Raw genomic sequence first — 20,080 nt, 5'->3', positions numbered from 1 at the left:
AAAAGTCAGTTATATAAAAATGCACTGAAGTTTATCAGGGAGACTCCCATGATGGTAGGAAGTAGTGTGTTGTACAGAACAGCACCATGACGATGGTTAGTAACGTTTCTTAAGTTCCACTGGCTTGTTTGCATTGCTCTTCATACTAATTACTGGATTAAACCAGTAAATCAAAGCACATTCATAAACCATGAAGTTTCTTATCATCCATGTCAAATTGTAAATGGTTTACCTGGGATAAAAATATGGTCTTGGATGGCTTCAGGAATGTGGATTTGGTGCTTTTAGTCTTCATTAGAGATGTTCTGAGCATGTCTGGTGTCTGCATGGAGCCCTTCAGTTGGGGTAAGCAGACTATAGGTTTCGGTGCAGCTTCTCAAGCAACAACATCTCTGTATCAATCTGTAGCTACTAACTCTGGGCTCAGAGATTTTCACACAAACTACAGATTTCTTTTTTGACACTGAAATTCAGCAAAGAGCAGTCAACAACTTAAAGTATTTAGGTCTATCTTATGTATAAGCCTATCACCATCTATTCTGGCAGAGAGGTCACGCTTTCTGAATTTCTCCAGGGGATATCAAAATAAGAAGGACTTGAAACTGCTCACAAAAGAGGCTTTCTCACAACAATTCGTGGCAAGTACTGCTTTATTTGTCAGCACCGTTTGCCTAGTTGCCAAAGTGTCTTGTGTTTACACAATTGATTTTTTTTTTTTTCTGCAAACTGGTTTCTGTTACAGCTGATTAGAGATTGTCACCTTGCAGAAAACTGGCATCTTTAGGGAGTAAATACCAGGTGTGAATAGCAGAGTCAATATCAGGTGCTTAAAAGGTTTCTTTCTCCTTCTAATTCTTCCTCACCCTGAAAAACTCCAAAAACCCCTTCCACTTGGATATATCTTAAACTGATAACACAGTTTTTCTTATTTGTAATTTGTATGATGTCATCTTGACAACACTAGAAAGTTGACTTATTTTGCCAACAAAACATGTGAGAGGGAGGAGCTGCACTGGCAACAAAGGAAACCAATGGGAAATTGCTAGAAATGTGATGACTAAATGCGGAAGATCAGATTCCCTTGAATACAGTGGTGTCTGATTTCTTTTGCTGGATTTATGTGCTGAGTTGTCTCCTCCCAATGTGAGCTTGCTGTTGTGCATTGAATATTAACTCTGCAGGGGCTGGCAAAAGTGTTTTATCTTTCTTTAAAATTACATATATAAATTTTAAATTTATCAAAATGTTTACACTTGTAAGTTTTAATTAAAAATATATATTTCTAGAATAATCATTAACGTCAAGGTTTTTGTTTTAGGTGAAAGAAGAGATGCTGTTTGAGGCCCTTGTTACCAGAAAGACGGTGACAGTAGGAGAGAAGCTGATCTTACCGTACAAACTAGCAGAGGTCTGTACATGATACTTACTGTTAAAAGAGCAACTCTTGGGATGGTTTTCAGTGCTTTGAGACGTACAGTCAGCTCTGATAGAACTTCTTTCAGTTTTTATTTATTTACTTATGTAAAAACAGTGTCGGAGACGCTAATCTAATCTGTATGAGTTTACTTTCTACACATTTCCCGGAAGGCCGGTTTGCACTTTATTCTGTGACAGTCTTTAACTGTTTTCATGACTTATGGTTGTGTAAGTGTTCTCCAAAGCAGAACTGTGCATTGCTGAGTGTATGATACACGTGGTAGTCTTCATACATTGTTTCTTAAACTGTAGCACTGATTCATCCCACAGCAGAGTGGTGAACTAAGACTTCCAGGAAATTTTTGGTGGGGTCCTAAGTGCCTATGTTAGTCATGGTTCTTGTGTGGTAGGAGCTTGAGATCCTCTGCTGGAGATTCCTCTTATCTTTTCTTTAGAACTTTTGCAACCTGGGTCCTTGAGTGATGCTTTGGAGCGTTCACAACTCTATCAGCTGCTCTCAAACTTGAGTGTAGCATCCACTGCTACTGACTGTGGGGTTGACACTGCATATTATGTTTAACTTCTCTATTATGGTCTGTTTTAAGATTACCATGTCAGCAAACAAGGTTTTTTTTAAGTATGTGGTTTCCAGGAATTTTGAAGTATATTCTGTGGCCAGTAAACAGAAACACCTCTGTTTTCTTATAGTCTCTGAAGTATGTAAGCTCTATTCTGCTGGTTGTTTCTTCATCTGTTGTTCTTGTATCCCCTTCCAGTTTAAGAACGTTAAGCATGGCACTGCCCTGCACTTGTTCCCTCAGTTCCCCCTGGTTGTATGAGAATTTGCAATATCTTGAGTAAAGTCTCTGAGAGCAGTCTGTGTTGCAAAAAAAATAATCACATGATGTGTTGCCATTAGGTCAGCTTTCAATTTCAATTCCTTTTTAAAAAAGAAAAAAAAATATCTTTTCTCCCCTTTTGAGATTGTGTTAAACACACAAGCTTAGTAACTATTACTGAGCTTTAATCTTTAAAAGTTAAGTGTTGCCTTTGTGGAAGGCTTGAATTTCCCCTAACAAAGGGCACACAAATGCTCTTACTGTGTCTTTGTGATGGACATATAATGGATGTGGTATTTGTATTTTTTTCATGTGTCTTAGGCACAGACTTAAGCAATAGAAAAGTTTAAAACAAAACTTTAATCACCCTTCTACTGGAGGTTACTTCCCAACAGCTGTGATGACAGAGCAACGTGCAGCAATGTGCTTCAACCAGCTTGCTGCAAAACTTGGCAGGTTGGATTGAACTGTTTCTTCTGATATTTTAACCTGGGCCACCAGGTTTTGTATTGAAATAGCTTGAAAGAGTTTTACCTAGATGCTTCTTCTGTTGAGATCAGAGAGCCGAGCATGAGTTTCTCAAGTGCTTTCCAAAATGTTTTTGATGGTGTCTCTGCTCATGAATCTGAAGTATTCACTTATAAAGGTTTGTCACCGATATGTAGTACAAGAAATGAAAGATCGGGGTGTGGTAATTGTAGGGGAAGACAAAGGAGCACAAGTCTCTGGTGGGAAGGCTGATGTAATCTCCATGATGAAATCATTTTGTAAGAAGCCGTGAATTGTGTTAAGACAGGCACCACCTGTGCTTTTTATTCACTGTCCTTACAAGCATCCTGATTACCAAATTTTATCTGACAATGACTTCTCTCTGGTAGCAAATTCACTACCAACTTGCTCATGCTTGGCGTACTAGAGCAGAATTTGGGGTGCTCTAACAGTGCACTATGTAACACTAACAGTAACACTATGTTAAGAGGTCTTGTGGTCTTCCTCTGGCTTGAGGAGTAGGAGAGGTGACTTGGATTCAGATCTGTCTAAATTGGGAAGAAAGAGTGGGATTCATTTGACGTTTTGGGACTGTACAAAGAATACTGATGTCTGATAATCCCACTCGTGACTAATTGGACTGTTGGCACGCTTAGGAACCAATGGGCTGGTTATTCTCCTTCTGTGTTTTACAAAAGAGCGTTATAACTGGCTCAAATGGATGGAGTGATTGAGGGTTTTCAGACATGACTGTCCCACCACAACTCCTATAGCTCATAGGCAGCTGCCTTTCCTGATGGAGGATGTATGTAGCAGCTACTCTATTCTTCAGATGATGAAAAGCTTCATGTTTTTCGCATAGCTTGTTTGATACGCTTAAAGTTTCAGAGGAGTTTGTCTGGAAAAGACTCTACTGCAGTGGCTCTCAAAGGATTGTAAAAATGTTATTTTGGCATGTGCTTGCTTTTTTATACCATCAAGAGCCGCAGCTTGGATCTACCAAGTGCCTTCCAAGGCTTTGAACAATTTTATATAGGCAGCCTGCACAGTGCAGCCATTATTAAAAGAAGAGCAAAAACTTGGCAAAAGAAGGAATTCTAAGAAATTTTACTCGGTTCTGAAACCTGTTGTCTCAAATGTGAGTAGAAATAGTCAATTATTAGGCTCTATGGGTGCAGTGGGAATACGTAGCATTGGGCTTCTACTTCCAGCATCACTGATGAGATTGCTCAGGATAGCAGGAGTGTGTGTTGTTGAGGAGGTTGTGTGTCTTCTGATGGCTCTGTGGATGAGGCACTTACAGACCTGGGTTTCTTGGTTGTCTTCTAACCTCTATATGAATTTTGGGTATTAGTGAGGTGTTAGACGTATGGAGCTTTAATTTTAAATAAACATTCTTATGTAAAAAAACTTTGAAATCTTACATTTGGGATGGGTTCTTGAGCTTTGATGAGGTTTCTACGTGCATCTACTCCATACTAAAGAGACACGTATTTAGTATGGGTGGTTGGACTTGCCTGCAGGGGTTCAGGCGTTGTTTCACTTTCTGTGCTCTGCGCAGGGGCTGATGTTTGCTGATCCCTTTCATCAAACAGGTTTTGAATATGTGTGGATGACAACTCGATGCAGGAATACTTTCCATGAAATGGCTAATGCTAATGTGCAGTCTGTAACCTCAGGGCCCTGCCTGTCACCCCCCCTTAATAGTCTTGAATGGGCAGAGGAGATGCAAGTGGCCTGGAGTAATCTTTTCCTTCAGAGGTTTGGGGACATCAGCTGAGATTGGACATTATTTTAGCATTTTCCTGAGCTATAGCTCCACAAGCACATGGAGAGGATGCCTTTGTTGGATTTGCAGTGATGCCGCATTCCTCTCTGTCTGCATGCTTGCTCACTGCGTTGTTGTTGTATGCTGATTAGAAACACTGTCCTGTGGTTTGGGGCTTTTTTTTTGTTGTTTGAGCATTTGGCAACTCCTCATTTGAAACATCCTCCTTCATGACAGTTATAAATTTATATCAGGCTCTCTTCCTGGATTTAGTTCTGTTCATCTCTGCAGTAATTTATGTAAAACTAGACATTTTATTCTGGTACATTTTGATGCTTGGTTAAAAGGTGTCCCCACAAAATGTCCTTGTGGGGACAACTTGCAGACAGACATCCCAACAACCTGAAGCCTGAGGTGTTGGAGGAGATAGCTGTAATTGGCAACCATCTCCTCTCTCTTTATTCATATTGTACTTCTTTACTTAGGACTTTTCTTGATGGCTTTGCCCCCATGAATCCCATGCCATTTTTAAGTTAGGCAGAAATGGTGGCTTTGTCAGCTCTGTTTCTTTTAATAAGTCAACAATTTTTGAGTCTTGCCTGCATACAACAGTTCTGCTGGATGGCCTTGGAGGATCTAAATCATTTCATGGGTTAAAATGTGATTTAATGGGTTAAAATGTTGTACTGAAGTCCAGGAAGAAGGTAGGACTCCAGCAAAGCAAAAGCACTGCCTCCTGTGTACCAGCAGTTGCCAGTGCCAACATCTTCAGCTGAGCAAGTTCTTCCCAGAACGTACAGATTTTGTTTTACTTTATTTCACCCAGGAAGGGTACAAGATGTGTGATGGCAGCACCTGCTCGAGCAGAGCCGTAGCCAAGAGCAGATAAACTGTTGTGAACTGAGCTCCCATTTCAAGGTGTGATCTGTTGTTTCTTGGTGTGTAGTCAGTGCCAGTCCTCAGGGTGTTACAAGGATTATGGAATGAGCATATGGTTCTTCAAGAAGACCCTGCAAAGTGTAATGTGCCATCAGGGTTTTTTTGATTGTTCAGTAAATCATGGTTTATTGCTAAGAGGTTGTGTCTGACCATGGTATTAACATTTGAGTATGGCCCCATGTCGCTGGAGCTACTGGTATTTCTGAAATTAAGGAGAGACCTGGTTTTGAAAGTAAAAATCAACACTGCTTTGTAGTTGCAACCTCTTCTTGCTGTGACATCAATGGCAAACGTGGGCTTGATGTAGACCCCACGCGTCTGCAGCCCTGCAGTGAGAGCTGCATATCCCCTCTCAGTCTGCATCTCCAGTGCTTGTCAAAATTTAAATGAGCAAGGACACCACATCCATAAATAATGCTTATATTTACCTCTGGCAGCTGCCTCTTATCTTCAGAGCCACGCTGGCTTGTCTGCCACAGAGCTGCCTCCTGGAACCATTCATTTTTCCTTTTATAGTAGCTGGATGGTATTTTAATGCAGTGTTTGAAATGACTGCATAATTTGCTTTAGCGCTAAGGTTTAGAAGCTTTATGCTGTGCATAAACTTAGAAAAAAGGCTGCACAGACATGAAAGGCTGCACTTGTGTTCAGAGTCCTTGGCTAGTTGTCCAAAACGGCTGACAATGTCTTTATCAGGAGCAAGATGGTGTATTAATGGAGCTAGCAGCACTTAATGGATTTCCAGAGAAATCACAGTGTATCCGTGCAGGGTGAGGGCAGTATTTGGTAACACCAAGCCTGCCAATTCCGCTTCATTTAACAAATAAACTGCAGTGGTTATGACCCTTTGAAAAGAGAAGATTTGACTATGGGAGCAAGAAAGCCATCACTGGTGACTGGGATGATTAGAGTATTTTGGTTCAGGTCTGTCTTGAACGTTGGGCACCTCTCTCCAGCCACAGTGTTCTTTTTCCTAAGGAGGTAAAATACAGCAGTCACATATGAAATATGGAAGAATGGGATTTTAATGGTAGCAGAATAATAACTCATGCTGAACGTTGCTGTTGTCTTTCTCCAAGTGCTCCTCAGCTCCAGACTCTGGGCATTTTTTTCATATATTATTATGTGCATTTTTGTAGTTTTCCTACTGAGGTAGGAAAGTTTCATAAGCCACAATTCAGGTATTTAAAAGAAAAAACAAAAAACAGACACACTAAAGATTAAGTGGCTTGTCTGATGTTTGTTAGGAAACATGCAGCCAGTGCAGGAGCAGAGGACTTTAATCAAATCTTTGTGGGGAACTTGGGGGTTGTTAAAAATCTTTCTCTTGATCCTGCTTGTAATCTGAGCATCATCTCAAGCATAATCTGTGCAAGGAACTACCCTTCTGGGCCACGTCTGTCTTCCTAATTCTATCTAAATAATTCAAAGAATTCAGATTTTTTTCCATCTCAGTCTACTGCAAGGCTTCAAGGCCATTAGTTTATGCCTTGACTACTACAGTCATATATCTCTCTCAAATCCACTCAACATCTTAACTGGTGATTCTCACTCCCCCGTTCCACCTCGCTGGAGACAAGTGCTGTGTCTGAGCTGCTCAACCATCACCAACTTGTTTCCATCCCATTTGTTCTGCTTATCAGGCTGGTGTCTGTCACCTGGTTCTCTGTTTTTCACCAGTCCTGCATTTTTTTCTGTGTTCTTTATCAGATGAAGAAAAACTTGTTATCAAAGTAAATACTCTGTTAGTGTATCCTCTTTTACATCTCTCCAGGAAACAGATTTTTGCTTCTAATTCATTTAGTTCTGTTGGTATTTCTTAAGCTAATAACTTTGCAAGAAGACTTTGTTTTAACAGATCTTTCTAATTTTCAGCCATTAGTGACCAAGGACGTTTTATCCCTAAGGGTTAGTTAATGAATTCATTCACACTTTCAGAAGTCTGATGTGAAATTGCCCAACAGAAGGGAAATAAAAGATGTGAGACAACTTCTTGGGCAACAAGTGACCTGATTCTTCACTTCTTAAATTTTGGAAAGCTGTTAGGAGCTGGTTGTTTGATGTGATGAGTGTCACCATAAATATGTCAAGTACTTAACATAATGTGCATTCATAATTATAGTGGAAAATGGCTACCTTGAAAACCAGAGGAACTGAAAGGGACTTACTTGTTATGTCAGGAAGGTTCCTGCAAGTAGATGTTGTGGAGCACAAAAAAAAGGCTGCTTGTTTCCTGCCCCTGTGGCACTCTTCTATATTGTCATAGAAAGACCTGAGATACAAATGTTTGGGGTTTTTTTTAAGTCCTTCTGCACTGCCCTAAGTGTCCCTAGTTCTTGGGGTCTGCTAAAACTCTATGTAATGCTGAGACATTTTGAAAAAATTTATTTGCAAGTTTTTATAGGACATGATCTGCCATCACATCTGTGCTTAAACGGCTATTTGCTGTTTAGCAAATTAGTGTTACATGCAGGTAGTTATGTGGCTGTGGAAGGACACCGTCAAACTGTTCTGTGATGGTGTGCAGAGCACCCAAACTACAAGTGAATCTGTGAAATGCTTTTTATTCTGCATGAATATGTACAGCAATAAGTCCAGGTGAAATCTGCTAGTGATTAGTTAGAGAAGCACTTACACAATTCAGGTCAGATTTGCTAACTAAAATATTAATTCTCTTGAAAGTCCACTATGTGCAGAAAAAAGCAGAGGGTAATAATCATTCAGCCATGTTTTCAGTGTGACAATAAAGCAAGAGAATACAATCCGGGTCTTCTATCTGCCTTTGCCAAGGGCTGTGCAGCCTTGCTCCGTCCCTTTATTGTCTCACACGTTTGTCATCCCTGGGTCTGTGCTGACTCAATTAGGTAACCTAGAGAAAGTCCTTGGAGTGGAAGGAGAGTTGAGTTTGTGTCCTTTTGGTAAGTTCAGTAGGAGTCTAGTAAACACCAGTGTTGCGCTGGGTGGAAAAAGGGAGAGGAGGGAATCTTTGCCCAGGAGCAATGGGGCAGGCACATCTCTTCCTTCTGATGGCATGATTTTTTTTTTTTTTTTTTTTTTCTTCATGTCATAGAGTGTCACTTCACCCTAACCTTCTTTACTTGGGATGAAATTCTTGCTGATGAATACAAGACACTTGGCATGTTCATGAATAATCATCAGAAGATGGTTGTTTCAGACGATAAACTGCATGGTGTTTGTGGCTTAAGCTTGGGGAGGACATATAATTTTCAGCATGGTAACAGTTAATTGGCAGAGACACAAGATAGAGCAGACCTTAATGCAGAGCAGACCTTACTGAGGGGAAAAAAAGTATTTCATTACAGCAAAGAGCTGAGCGATGTTTCATTAGCTTATGTACTAGTAGTGGTACTGTCTAATGCCTTTTTCAGACCATTATAAAGAGAAAAGGAATGGAGTTCCAGGGCCAAATGACATAACATTATCAAAGATGTTAAAAAAAAAAAAAAACAAACAAAAAAAAAACAAACCCAAAAAACAACACAACAAAAAAAAAAAGACAAAGGAAAAGATGAAAAGATCATAGTTACAACTAATCACGAGCATTTAACAGACTGAAAATATTAGAGTAGAATAGGTGGGAAGGAGACAAAATAATTAATCATGTGAAGAAAGTAGAAGGAAAATTTTCAGTCCTGAAGTATGAGGACAGGGACACTTAATGGAATAGAAAGTAGCAAAACTGCTGGAAGCACCTACTTAATACCAAACCCCATTAGCTTAGGAGACTCATTGTCACCACAGGTTATTAGCATCAGGAGCTTAGCAGGATTCCTTTGAAGACCTAGTACGTTGATGAGTGCATTCAGAATTTACAGAAAAACATTAATAGAATAAAACTCAAACCCCACAAAGCTTTTAAGAATGAATTAAGCGTCTCTGCTTTAGGACGTGAGAGCAATCTGTCAGCGTAGGACTTCAGAAGAAGCTTTTTCTTGGGATTAGGTTTCTCATTTTTCCCTACAAAATGCAAGGAACAGCTGTGTGTGGTGACAGAATATGGATTAGATGAGACTAGTGGTTTTAACAGACTGGTGTCCTGCATGTATGTATGCATGGGATGCAGCATCCTTCCTTTATTGGGAAGACCAAGTCCACTGACATTGGGTCTTTTTTTAACCTGTTTTCATGATTTTTCCCATTATGATATGATTATACATCCTAATGTTCCCACAAAGCACTTCATGGGAGAAGATGCTGTGATCTGGCCGAACAGAGCTTGTGTCTGTGAGGATCTCCCAAACCTGCAGAAATTCATGGTTGACAACGTACATGCTCATGTGTAAAAGCTGGTTTGGTCACCCTTGTGCTCTGTGCCACATGGAAATTCTTGTGTGTTAGCTGTGTCCACGCTACTTACTTGGCACTAATGTCTGGAAAAAAGAGGAACACATTCAGATTTCAAGATTTCTGAGCAAAGTCCAAAATAAGGACTTTAAGAAGGAGAATGCTGACTTTCCGTGGACTGCTCTGCCTGTAACCAACCTCCCCACTCCAGCTGCCCTTTCTGTCATCAGATCCATTCTTGACTCTTTAAAGGCTTCTTTTAATTACCTCTGATTACTGAAAAGATGCTTTAATTTCACAGAGTCCCTTTTGTTACTTACATTAGGCTAAGCTCATGTGAAAAGTCTTATAAGTACAGAAACGAGCCGTTCCTGGGTTAGCAAGTCAGCTCTTCCCATGGGGGATATAATTTTGGTACAGTTGCTTAGAATATGGGATTTTTCTATATAATCCCAATCTGAATAAATTTAGATTTATTTCTTCCCAGCCTAAGGCTGTTTATCAATGCTTGGTGGAGGAGGAGATGTAGAAGCTCCGTGGCTGGACAGGGTCTGTTGCACAGACTTTGCCTCTACAGCTGTAGCAGCTGAGGTGTGATGAGAAATAATTTCTCTTTGAGGAAGTTAGCCAAGAAAAAAAAAGCCTTTGGTGAAGATGATGATACACTGGCAGAAGAATTTTTTCTACGATAGCATCTTCTGCTTGAGAAGGGCCAACAGAAAGCCAGGATTTGGTTTTAGAACTCAAGTGCTATTTTTGGCAATGCATTGGACTTAATGGTAGAAATGCTGGTACATTGTGCCTGTAAAGTGGTGAGCAGATTTCACTAAACGAAGCCTATTTATTTATATATCAGCTTCACTGTGAAAACACAGACTGAATGGGATCTCAGCCCATGCTTTTGATACAACAGACTCTGGATGAATGTAGGTGGAGAAAAATACTTTTCTTTGAAAAAGGTGTTTGCAACCTTTGCCATCAGTGGAGCTCTTCCAGTTTGGTTCTGGTGACTCTGTTCTTCTGCAGCTCTTTATGGTGGGCTCATGATTGCTCTATGTGAGCACCTTTCAGTTAGGGTTGCTCCATGTGTCTCTTCCCTCACCCTTGTCTCCATGGGAAGAAGTGAGAACCACATACTTGTTTTCTGGAAGAGTTTTATTTCAGGAAGAGAGGGTGTTTGATTTTTTTTTTTTCCTTTCCTCCTGATTTGTTACAGATGACGTTTTCTAACCACGCTGTCCAAATCAGAAGACTGAAGTCTTTTTAGGAAGATGATGCTTGTAACCGCATGACTCCACAGTTGAGACTTTCAGAAAATAGCTAACAAGATTTTTATTGGCTTAGTTGGGTTTTGACTGTAACCTGGGTACTTTTTCTGAAAAGCATGTCCACAGCACATTACAGATATTCAGCTACAATATGACATTATAGACAAAGACTTGCAAAACGTCTCTAAAAATAAATAGCAGGCAGGTTCTAGTCTGTGATGGGGATGACAGGTCTCCCATCTGTCCTTTTCCAAGTCCTGCCTACCACTAGCTGAGATACAATAGGGGGTCCTTGACACCCACAGAAAGTGTTCTCGTTTTAGAATTTTCCACTTGTTTTCCTCACTTTCATCCATCTAACGATAGGAGGATAAGGAGGGGGCAGGCTGTGGGAGCATGCTGACACTCCCTGTGTTATTCCTCGAGAGTTTGTTAGCACAGGAACAGCATGAACTGTTTCAATGGGGAACGTATGTGAGAGAGCAAACAGTGTAAGGATGAAGACATTAACCCATGATTAAATTAGTGCAATATTAGAATATATTTCATGATATTTTAAAAAACAATGATTAATTAGGTAGCAGGTAAGCTAGTAGCTCTGAAGGACTGCCTTGTCAACCTGAGGATATATTGATGCAGGAAGATCATCTCACTGAGCAAATTCATTCATTTCACTTCTGTTGTGGCTGGGATTTTTTGGGAAGAGTGTTGGCATGGTTTGGGAGATCCCCTAAAAATACCTTTGAGTAATGCAGACTGGCAGGTTGGAGATGGATCTTTGTCCAAGGAAGGTGATTGTGAAGGTTTTGGGAAATTGGTCCAAGGAAAGTGTTCATGGAAGGTGCAGTAAAACTGGTACCAGAGAAGGGAGACCATAAGAAGAATTTTTAAAAAGTTGTTTGATCTGTAAAGTTGGAAACTAGTACCAAAAAAAAAAAAATCTGAGAACTTTAAAGACTGATTTAGTAAAAAAATTATGCAATGTCTTCTTGTTTCAGTGTTGTATTGGAGAATGATTCAGTATTGTATTGTAATGACATTCCAGTCTATTTTTTCTCATTGTGAAATCCACCCAGAAGTCCTGGAAAACATCACTGACACTTGCATCTCTAGGATAAAATCCATTGGCAGGACACCCCGCTGCCTCCCGCTCAGGAGTGATAGTAGAAGGTTTCTGCCAGGACATGGCAGCCAGCTGGGAAGGCAGGAGCCAGCAGTTGTGGTAGTGCAAGGCTTAGGGGTGTTTGGGTTTGTTGGGTTCTTTAAGTATATAGTTTGTAGGTACATTTATAGAAATAAAATATTAAATTGAGCCTTTGTAGGAAAGTTTATAGCATTTTAAAATGAACTTTTTTTTTTTTGTAATTAGACTTTTGCATTTTTCACTTGTCTTCTTCCAGTGATGCTTTAAAAGATATTTTTCCTCCTTCTTAATCACACATAAAAATCATTAAAAAACCCTTTTGCAGGCTGGAGTCAGCACGATGTATTAATGATTTGAGTTCTCTTAGGAAAAGCAAACACCAGAATGGCAGGATTTTAATATGATGCTAAGATAAAATACGAGTATGGAAAATTACATCATACTTATCCAGCCCGAGTATGATATAATACTCCTTGATGCCAAGATAGGGATTAAGCTAGAGTCTGATATCCTGCAAGAGTACTTTCCTCTGGGTGTTAAGCCTCTGTTTAAAAAAAAAAAAAAGAAAAGCTAAGCCTGCCTGTCTCAACCTATGTCCCATGACCCAAAGGGGAACCACAAAAGCTACTTAATCTATCTCCTGCCGCAGGACATGGCTGTGAATGTAAACCAGACGCACGATCTATTTGGTCATAAATAGAAAGTGAGCAGAACAGCAGGAAACCATAATTCTCTGTGCACACACACGTGTGACTTGGGACCCACTGAATAGGCTGAACCTCATGTGAGATAAGAGTGAGATGCTAAAACCTGCTTTTGGACAAAAAGAGGAATTTAGACCTTGCCTAATTTAAGCCATCTATAGTTTTTCAGCTATTTTTTTTCAAATCCATAAATGTTCTCCCAACTTTGGTTGTGAGCTGTAGAGAGGCTGCGGTGTGCCGTCAGGTTTTGTATGCAGTGCTACTATACTTCAGCACCATCCTCCTCGTTTTCTGCTCCTTTGCTAATTTAGTTCTGCTTCACAGCTACACGTCTCTCCCTTCCTTAGATGTTACTCCATCTCGGAACAGGAGTTGCAGACCCAACAAACCATCCCTCAACTACAAACCCAAGCTGAAGCTACCTTGCATATGGGGTTTTTTCAGCCTTCATGGAGCAGTAACTGTGTCAGAGACAAAAATTGGATTTTTATAGTATTTTTCAGTAGCTACTTCAATGATGCCAGCACTGTTATTAGCTGGCACCCCTGAGCCCTACAGAAGTATATTTTGAGTCTGGTTTATTTACTTACAGAGTTCATGATTGCTACAGAGATCACCACCACCAAGATGCTGCCTACGTGTGCTGTTTTCTATTGACTGCATGTCCAAGACTTAGTGAGAACAGAGGATTGCCTTCTATTCCTGTTCATTAGGCCCTTTTATGAGATACAAATCAAGTGTATTAGGAGACCTTGAATTGCTCTTGGTTTTGCTTGTTCTAATCTCAGATAAATCCTATTCCAGGTAGTGGGGTAGCTCTACACCCTAGCTAAGCATTGCTATCTTTTTTTTTTTTAAGAAAAAGAGATAAATGGGGACTTCTTTAGCATAGAAACTGATTTATTTCATCATTTATTCATGCATGGGGTGTAATTTTGTTGAATAGATTATTTTGAGTCAAATAAGAAAACAAGTACACTTTTCCCCCCCCCCATTTGAAAATTATATATATCGTTCAAACCCGGAGAAGTGATTGAAGGAGGAAGGCTTCGTCAGAAAAATGTTAAGTAAATAACATGGGCAAAATTCAGTAGGTATCAACATGTGGGTTTTCTTCCGAGTCATCTTGGAATAAGACATTTGTGTTACAGTAAGTACAAATGTAACTATGAGCCAAATATCACCTTAAACAATAAATGGGGGGGAAATGGGAATGGCTGATAAGGATTATAAAACATCAAATGATAACAAAAATCAAATCCTGTATATGATAATAGGTCACTAAATTATTTTTTTGGTAGGATATCAACAGGTTCCTGGGATTTAGTGCCAAATCCCTGTGAGCAGAAATGCCAATTGTTTCACTGGGTAATGCACTGAAAATGTATTCCATATATTAAAAGAAAAACAAACAAACAAATCCTCCATAGAGCCACTAAAACTATGTATGCAGATTTGATTTTTGGAGGGATTTCCTGAAGAGGAAGAATCCTAGTGATGCTTTTTCTTTTTTTCTGAATATTTCATTGGAAGCACCTTTCATCCTTCTATAGAAATTATAGGAAGTCTATCAAAGGCCCTGAGGGAGAAGGGGATATTTCCTTTCTTCCTGTGTTCATATCTTATTTCCTGAAGAGAAGAGGAATCTCCATTTCTATTATACACAGGCAGAAAATGTAAAGTATTTTGTAGTGCCTGGCTTCACTTAAAACACAAAGACAGGAGTACATTTATTTATGTCAAGTCTTGCAAATTTCACACTCAGAAAGAAATGATTCTTGCCATCCTGGAATTACTGTAATTGTTTTGCGTATTTGTTGATACAGGTCTGAAAGGAGAGTGTGCATTGCTTGTTTACTTCCTAGAGGGCAGGAAACGCCCGCGCACGTGTGTGTTTATGTACGTGTTACGGAAGAGCTGTTGGGTCACTAGGAGAGGAAAAATCTGTAGGTAGTTTCTACGACTGTGTCAGGATCATTCCTATGTTAATAAATAAATTTTTGGAGACTATTGTAAGTTCTTATTGGGAAGTTTGAGGAGAGCTGCTTGTAAATATTTTTGAGGGGATGGGTGGGAATTTTGTATTTGTAGGGAACACAGGCACTGGAAATGGGTTTATGCAGTGGGACCAAATAACATTGATGATGTCCATCATGAGATAAACACAGACATGGTCTCAAGGAGAAAATGCTAAAAACCTGGAGAAAGAAAGGACTGTGACCAACAGAGCAAAAAGTTGTCTTCTATTCTACCAACAAGACAAGTCATCGTTGTCTTCTGACAAGTCTTCTCTTTTAGGTCCAATGAATTTTCCAGAATTGTGCCTGAGAAATGGCATTTAAACATCCCATCTTCAAGTAGTCATAGCTTTTAGAAAATCTGGAGTGTGTGCACTGACCTTGTTGCCACATCTACATTATCCCCTGGTGAAAAATTGGGATTTAACAGCGTTATGTTGACCAAAAAATTTTGAAGGTATAATAAAATCTTGTTGACTGACTGAATTGTTCAGCATGTCTTTATGGATGTTTCATAGATTTGCATAATGCTGAAGAAATGGGATAAGGGTTTCATGCTGTCACAGTTAATAAACTCTGCTGGGTTTTAACCCTCATTAGGGCTTTAATTCTATTTGGTGCTTACACTTACTCTCCAGTTCTACACTTTTTAAGTCTACTTCTCATTATCTGAGTCTGTACTTAGGAACTGGAGTCCAAAAACTCAGCTCTGGGTGCTTGCACCCTTCATAAACTACATTTTTTACAAATATATATATTATAGTGACACAAAATAGACTGCTGCTTTCCAATATACATGTGTTAAAGGGCTTTTTTGCTGTGCAGAATTGTCTTTGGGTTTTCCTGCCTCACTTTTCTAGAGAGGAGCACATGGTGCCTCCTACGCTCAGGAGGTGGGAGTGATGGAATGATGCTCAGAATCCCTCCTGAGCAAACTCAGTGGCTGTTAAAATGTAATCTTTATTGCTTTTTCCTTGAACTGGTCATGAGCTGCCAGTACCCAAATATCCATCACCTGGCCTTTCTCTTCTGTTTGTCCAGGTTCAGTCTATCTCGTCCTTTGCTTTAGTGGTGAGGGAAGATGGACAGACCTCTCAAGGACCCAAGAGGTTTAAAGTCTTTAGAGATCTGTAGCTGTCTCTTAAATTCCACTTGGAAATAATTTCTCACCCAGAATTGAACAGTGCATCAATATAGTGTTCTTCCTAAGTCATAACAGAAGGCATGAGCTCTGCTTTGCTTTGCTACTGCCTTCTAATTTTCTGAGTGTCTGTGTTGAGTGATGCAAGGCACAGAAACGGGTATTTATTTTATATAGGCTTTTTTTAAACAAAATGTTTGTGGAAGTGTTTATGCTGGTTACAAGAGCCCTTCATGCTATGTTTCTGTTTGGGTCAAAATCGTTTAAAGTTGAATGTCAGAGGCTGGTTGCTGTTCCAAATATGGTCTATGGTTGGGTTGGGTTGGATGGGGTAATTGGGGAGAGGATCTGGCTTTTGCATTTCAGTATCCCTCTGGATCTCACTGGAGTTAGTGGGGTCTACACTCCAGAAAATGCTTGTCTCAGCTATGGAAGTGTTTGATGAAAAACACAGCTTCCAGGAGCATCTTGATGGCTTTTTTCTTTAGCAGAGTCTGTTTGTCTTCTGCTACCTGGGATGTGCAATCCCTGGGATATTGCTGCAATTCTTCACAATAAACTGATGCTCTTTGCCTTTCAAAGCCCTTTAGCATTGTTTCTACCCATTCTCTATCCCCAGGTTTTATTTATTCTCCTTTAGTCTGAAAAACTTATAAATATTTGAGGTTTTTTTTGTAGAATTGAATTGTTGCTCTTGCACATATATTAACAATAATCAACAATATAAACACTGAATTCAGTAAGGACTGCAGGCTTCACATAGGGGAGCTTCTTATCCCAGCAGATCCTGCAAAAATGGGCATCTGCCAGGAGGGCAGATTTAGGGTCTGCAGCCCCACTGGGGGGGAAGGAAGTGGAGTCAGCAGACTGAAGACATGTCTGGTGGGACATGGGCATCTCTTCACCATGCGCCTTGCAAAGTCGTTTGGTTTTACAAGATGAGAGTTCAAAAGCAGGGCAGAGCTTGGTGTGTTTTCTTTACTAGGCTGCGTCAAGAAGATGAAATCAAGAGCTGTGTTTGGTAAGGGTACCTGAAGCTCAGCCTTCACTGAGCACCACACCCATCCAGCAATGTAAATAAAAAGTGGACTGAGCTCAGCTTGGTTGTGACAGACCAGGTCTGCTCAATTCAAGATGGGGTTTTGGCATAGAAGGTTCCCCATTAGATGAGACGCTGGTAGATATGGGTATCTTAAATGCTGATGCTGTCCTGAAACAGCCAGTGCCTTAATACCATATTGGGGTCGACGAGCTGGAGATTTCTCCTGGTTTTGGCTCCGGGACCAAGTTCAGAGTCTAGAATATTTGTGACATCGCAGTGCCAATGCAGCCTCAATTTTACTATATCTGGCAGCCCCGCATCTCCAAGAAGTCCAGGGAGCCACGCAGGGGAAAGACCTGAGGTTTGAAAAGAACTTGGAAATAAGAAGAATTTGTTCTGAGTTTTTCAGGGTCTGTACATCCAGTGCACAAGCCGTACAGCGAAGGGGCCCATCTGCTTGTGAAGCACTACTTTTGTGGCTGTCCATTGTTCTCAATATTTAAAGCCATAAAGTTCATCTGGCAGCTTATAGCATGAAATTTCTCCCTTAGATATATTCTTTAAAAAAAAAAAAAAAAAAGCAAACTATGGCAGGGTGAGTAAAAAGCTGGTTTAACCAGAGTTTTGGGAAGTGAAAAGGATGCTTTAATCTTGGTTATCTATGTGTAAGCTGTTGTAGTTTCTGGATATGTAGCAAGGTAAAAGAAACCATTATTCAAGCATTTATTAAAAATATGATTTTTTTTCTTTCTTAAGATCCATACTGGCTCTTGCTGTACAGCCCCCTGCACAGGCTTTGCTGGCAGCCAAGAGAAGCAGTGAAAAAACCAAAACAAACAGTATATTAAAATACTACCCTTTTACATCATCACATACAGCTTTTTCTGGTTTTGCCTTTCGTGAGTCATTGGTTCTGTGGGAGAAGAAAGTATGGGTCTGTGTAATGCAAAAATGGTATTGTTATAACAAAGAAGCCTATAAAATTCAAGTTTCATAGATAATAATTAAAAAGCATTGGGTTTTGGAATTTGATTGCAACCAGCATCACTATTTTAGGGGAAGGAAAAAAAAATAATTTTCTATATTTATTTTTAAAGCAGACATACTATTTAGAGTGTTAATATCTTTTCTTTTTTTTCTCTTTTTTTTTCCTAATTGATTCTTTTCTTTTTCCATTTATAAATTTGAAGGATTATAACCCTTTTGCTTTCCCAGGATTATCTGTGTACCAGTAAATATTTTGAATGATTCCAGCAGAAAAAGATCTTTACTCAAAGTTTCAAATCTCAGCTGAGTGCAGAGTAGCAGGAGTAAGAAATCCTGACCCTGAGGTCAGGACCCTGCCAGGATGCTGTAGGGATGGCAGCAGATGGAAGATGTGCTCATATATGTTTAGAGAGTTTGTAATCTTAAGAATTAAGAATCTAGTGAATGCATACAAATGTGTTTTACAGAGGCTTTTAATCTGAGCAAATTTGGTTTTTTTAGATTATATCTTTTGCTGCCTCTAAAACATAGGCTGTGACTGCCGAAACTGCAAGTCCTTGCTCCAAAACACTTCAAAGAGAGATTTTAATTCTTAAGTCTGTCTTCCCCTTGTTCCTTTTGGCAGAAGATATTTCCAAAAGTCTTATCTGTTTTTAAGGTAGCCTGAATCTGATGCCTACCTTGAAAACTTTAAGGCAAATTAATTTGACAATGCAATCTTGTGAAGAAACCCAAATATCTTATAACAGGATCTTAGCAAAAGTTGGCCAACCCAAGTAAGTGGCACTTCTAGCATACAATAAATAAAATATATATCCTTGCTAGACTGATAAGTAGGAAATCTATTGATTAAAACGTTGTCTTCAGCCTATTTCCTGAACCGCTGAGTTGAAGTGCGTTTGATCTATCTTGGTTTTGAACCAGCAATATTTCTGCGTGTGTGCAAGATGCTGCGTTTGCTTTGATCCCTGAGAAATTTGTTTTGGTGTTGTTGGAGCTATTTATATTTTGCTTTGTGAGTGAAATAAAAATGGTTTGATAAGTGCCACAGTGTTCCAGATCTGCCTATAGGTCACGTAACGAGACTTGCAGAAGAGACAAGAAGCTGAGGTGACTACCTGAAGACAAAGCCATATGTACTATATGCTATAGATTTCAGAGAATATTCAATTTTGATATATGAAGGATAATAAATACAAGAATAAATAATTACCCCCTTTAATACAGGAACAAATGTTTAAGTGCTTATTTTAAATGCTCTGCTGCACAGGAGTGGATGTAGGCACATAGTGCAATCCTTCCTTGAATACCAAGCCTGTAATTACAAGAATATTGTGAATATTGCACAGCAGGTCGTGCTGTGAACAGGAGGGGTGGTTGGGCCAGCTGGACATCCTTTACCCTGCCACTCCTCCACAGCTTTACCCTGTTGAACAGAGAAAATAAGAGTAAGGCATAATTAAGGGGACAAACTGCTGTACAAGTTTTCTTCTATTTATCTTTTTATTACAAGGGGTTTATGGACTAGTGGTATTTAAACCATCTGAGTGGTGACATGGTGATTCAAGGTGAATGGTTGAAATTAAAAATAAAAGTTCAAAACTTGTTTCTGAAGGGGACTATTCCAACAATTTGGGGGAAAACGCAAAACCATGCTCTTGAAATTGCAGCAACTCCTTAATTTGGAAAGAAATAATATTCCTCATTGGTCTTCAGATTAGGTAGTTTGATATCAATTTAGGATAGTGAGGGGCTTTATAATGTCATCTAGGATGAATAGAATAAATGCTTTATTGAAATGGAAAAAAAAAAAGCCTAAAAACTTGAGTCATATAAAATAGATTAGTGTCTCTGCTGGCATTTTATAAATGGATGTTGCATGAAGGCGAAGTGCTGTCTTCAACTCTTCAAGCCAATTAAAAATATCTCATTTTAAAAAGCTGCTGCTGGTTTGGGAACCAGGGACCTTTGGTATCGTAGACTTAATTCCCAGTGCTCCCCACAAGCAGGTGCATCGGGT

General features: G+C 39.6%; 1 protein-coding gene across 9 annotated transcripts in view; it reads left to right on the top strand.

The window, feature by feature from the left end:
• MYO9A (myosin IXA) overlaps positions 1 to 20,080 on the top strand; it is a 165,641-nt gene that overhangs the window by 65,647 nt on the left and 79,914 nt on the right. For all 9 annotated transcript variants that reach the window (XM_026855665.1, XM_026855664.1, XM_026855662.1 and 6 more), the window contains one exon: positions 1,319 to 1,408. In XM_026855665.1, the coding sequence (XP_026711466.1) occupies positions 1,319 to 1,408 (90 nt within the window). The remainder of the gene's footprint in view (positions 1 to 1,318; positions 1,409 to 20,080) is intronic.

The sequence above is a fragment of the Athene cunicularia genome, assembly GCF_003259725.1.
Source record: "Athene cunicularia isolate RWA chromosome 10 unlocalized genomic scaffold, athCun1 chr10_part1, whole genome shotgun sequence".
NCBI classification, from domain to species: domain Eukaryota; kingdom Metazoa; phylum Chordata; class Aves; order Strigiformes; family Strigidae; genus Athene; species Athene cunicularia.
This window is presented reverse-complemented; position numbering and strand designations above follow the sequence as displayed.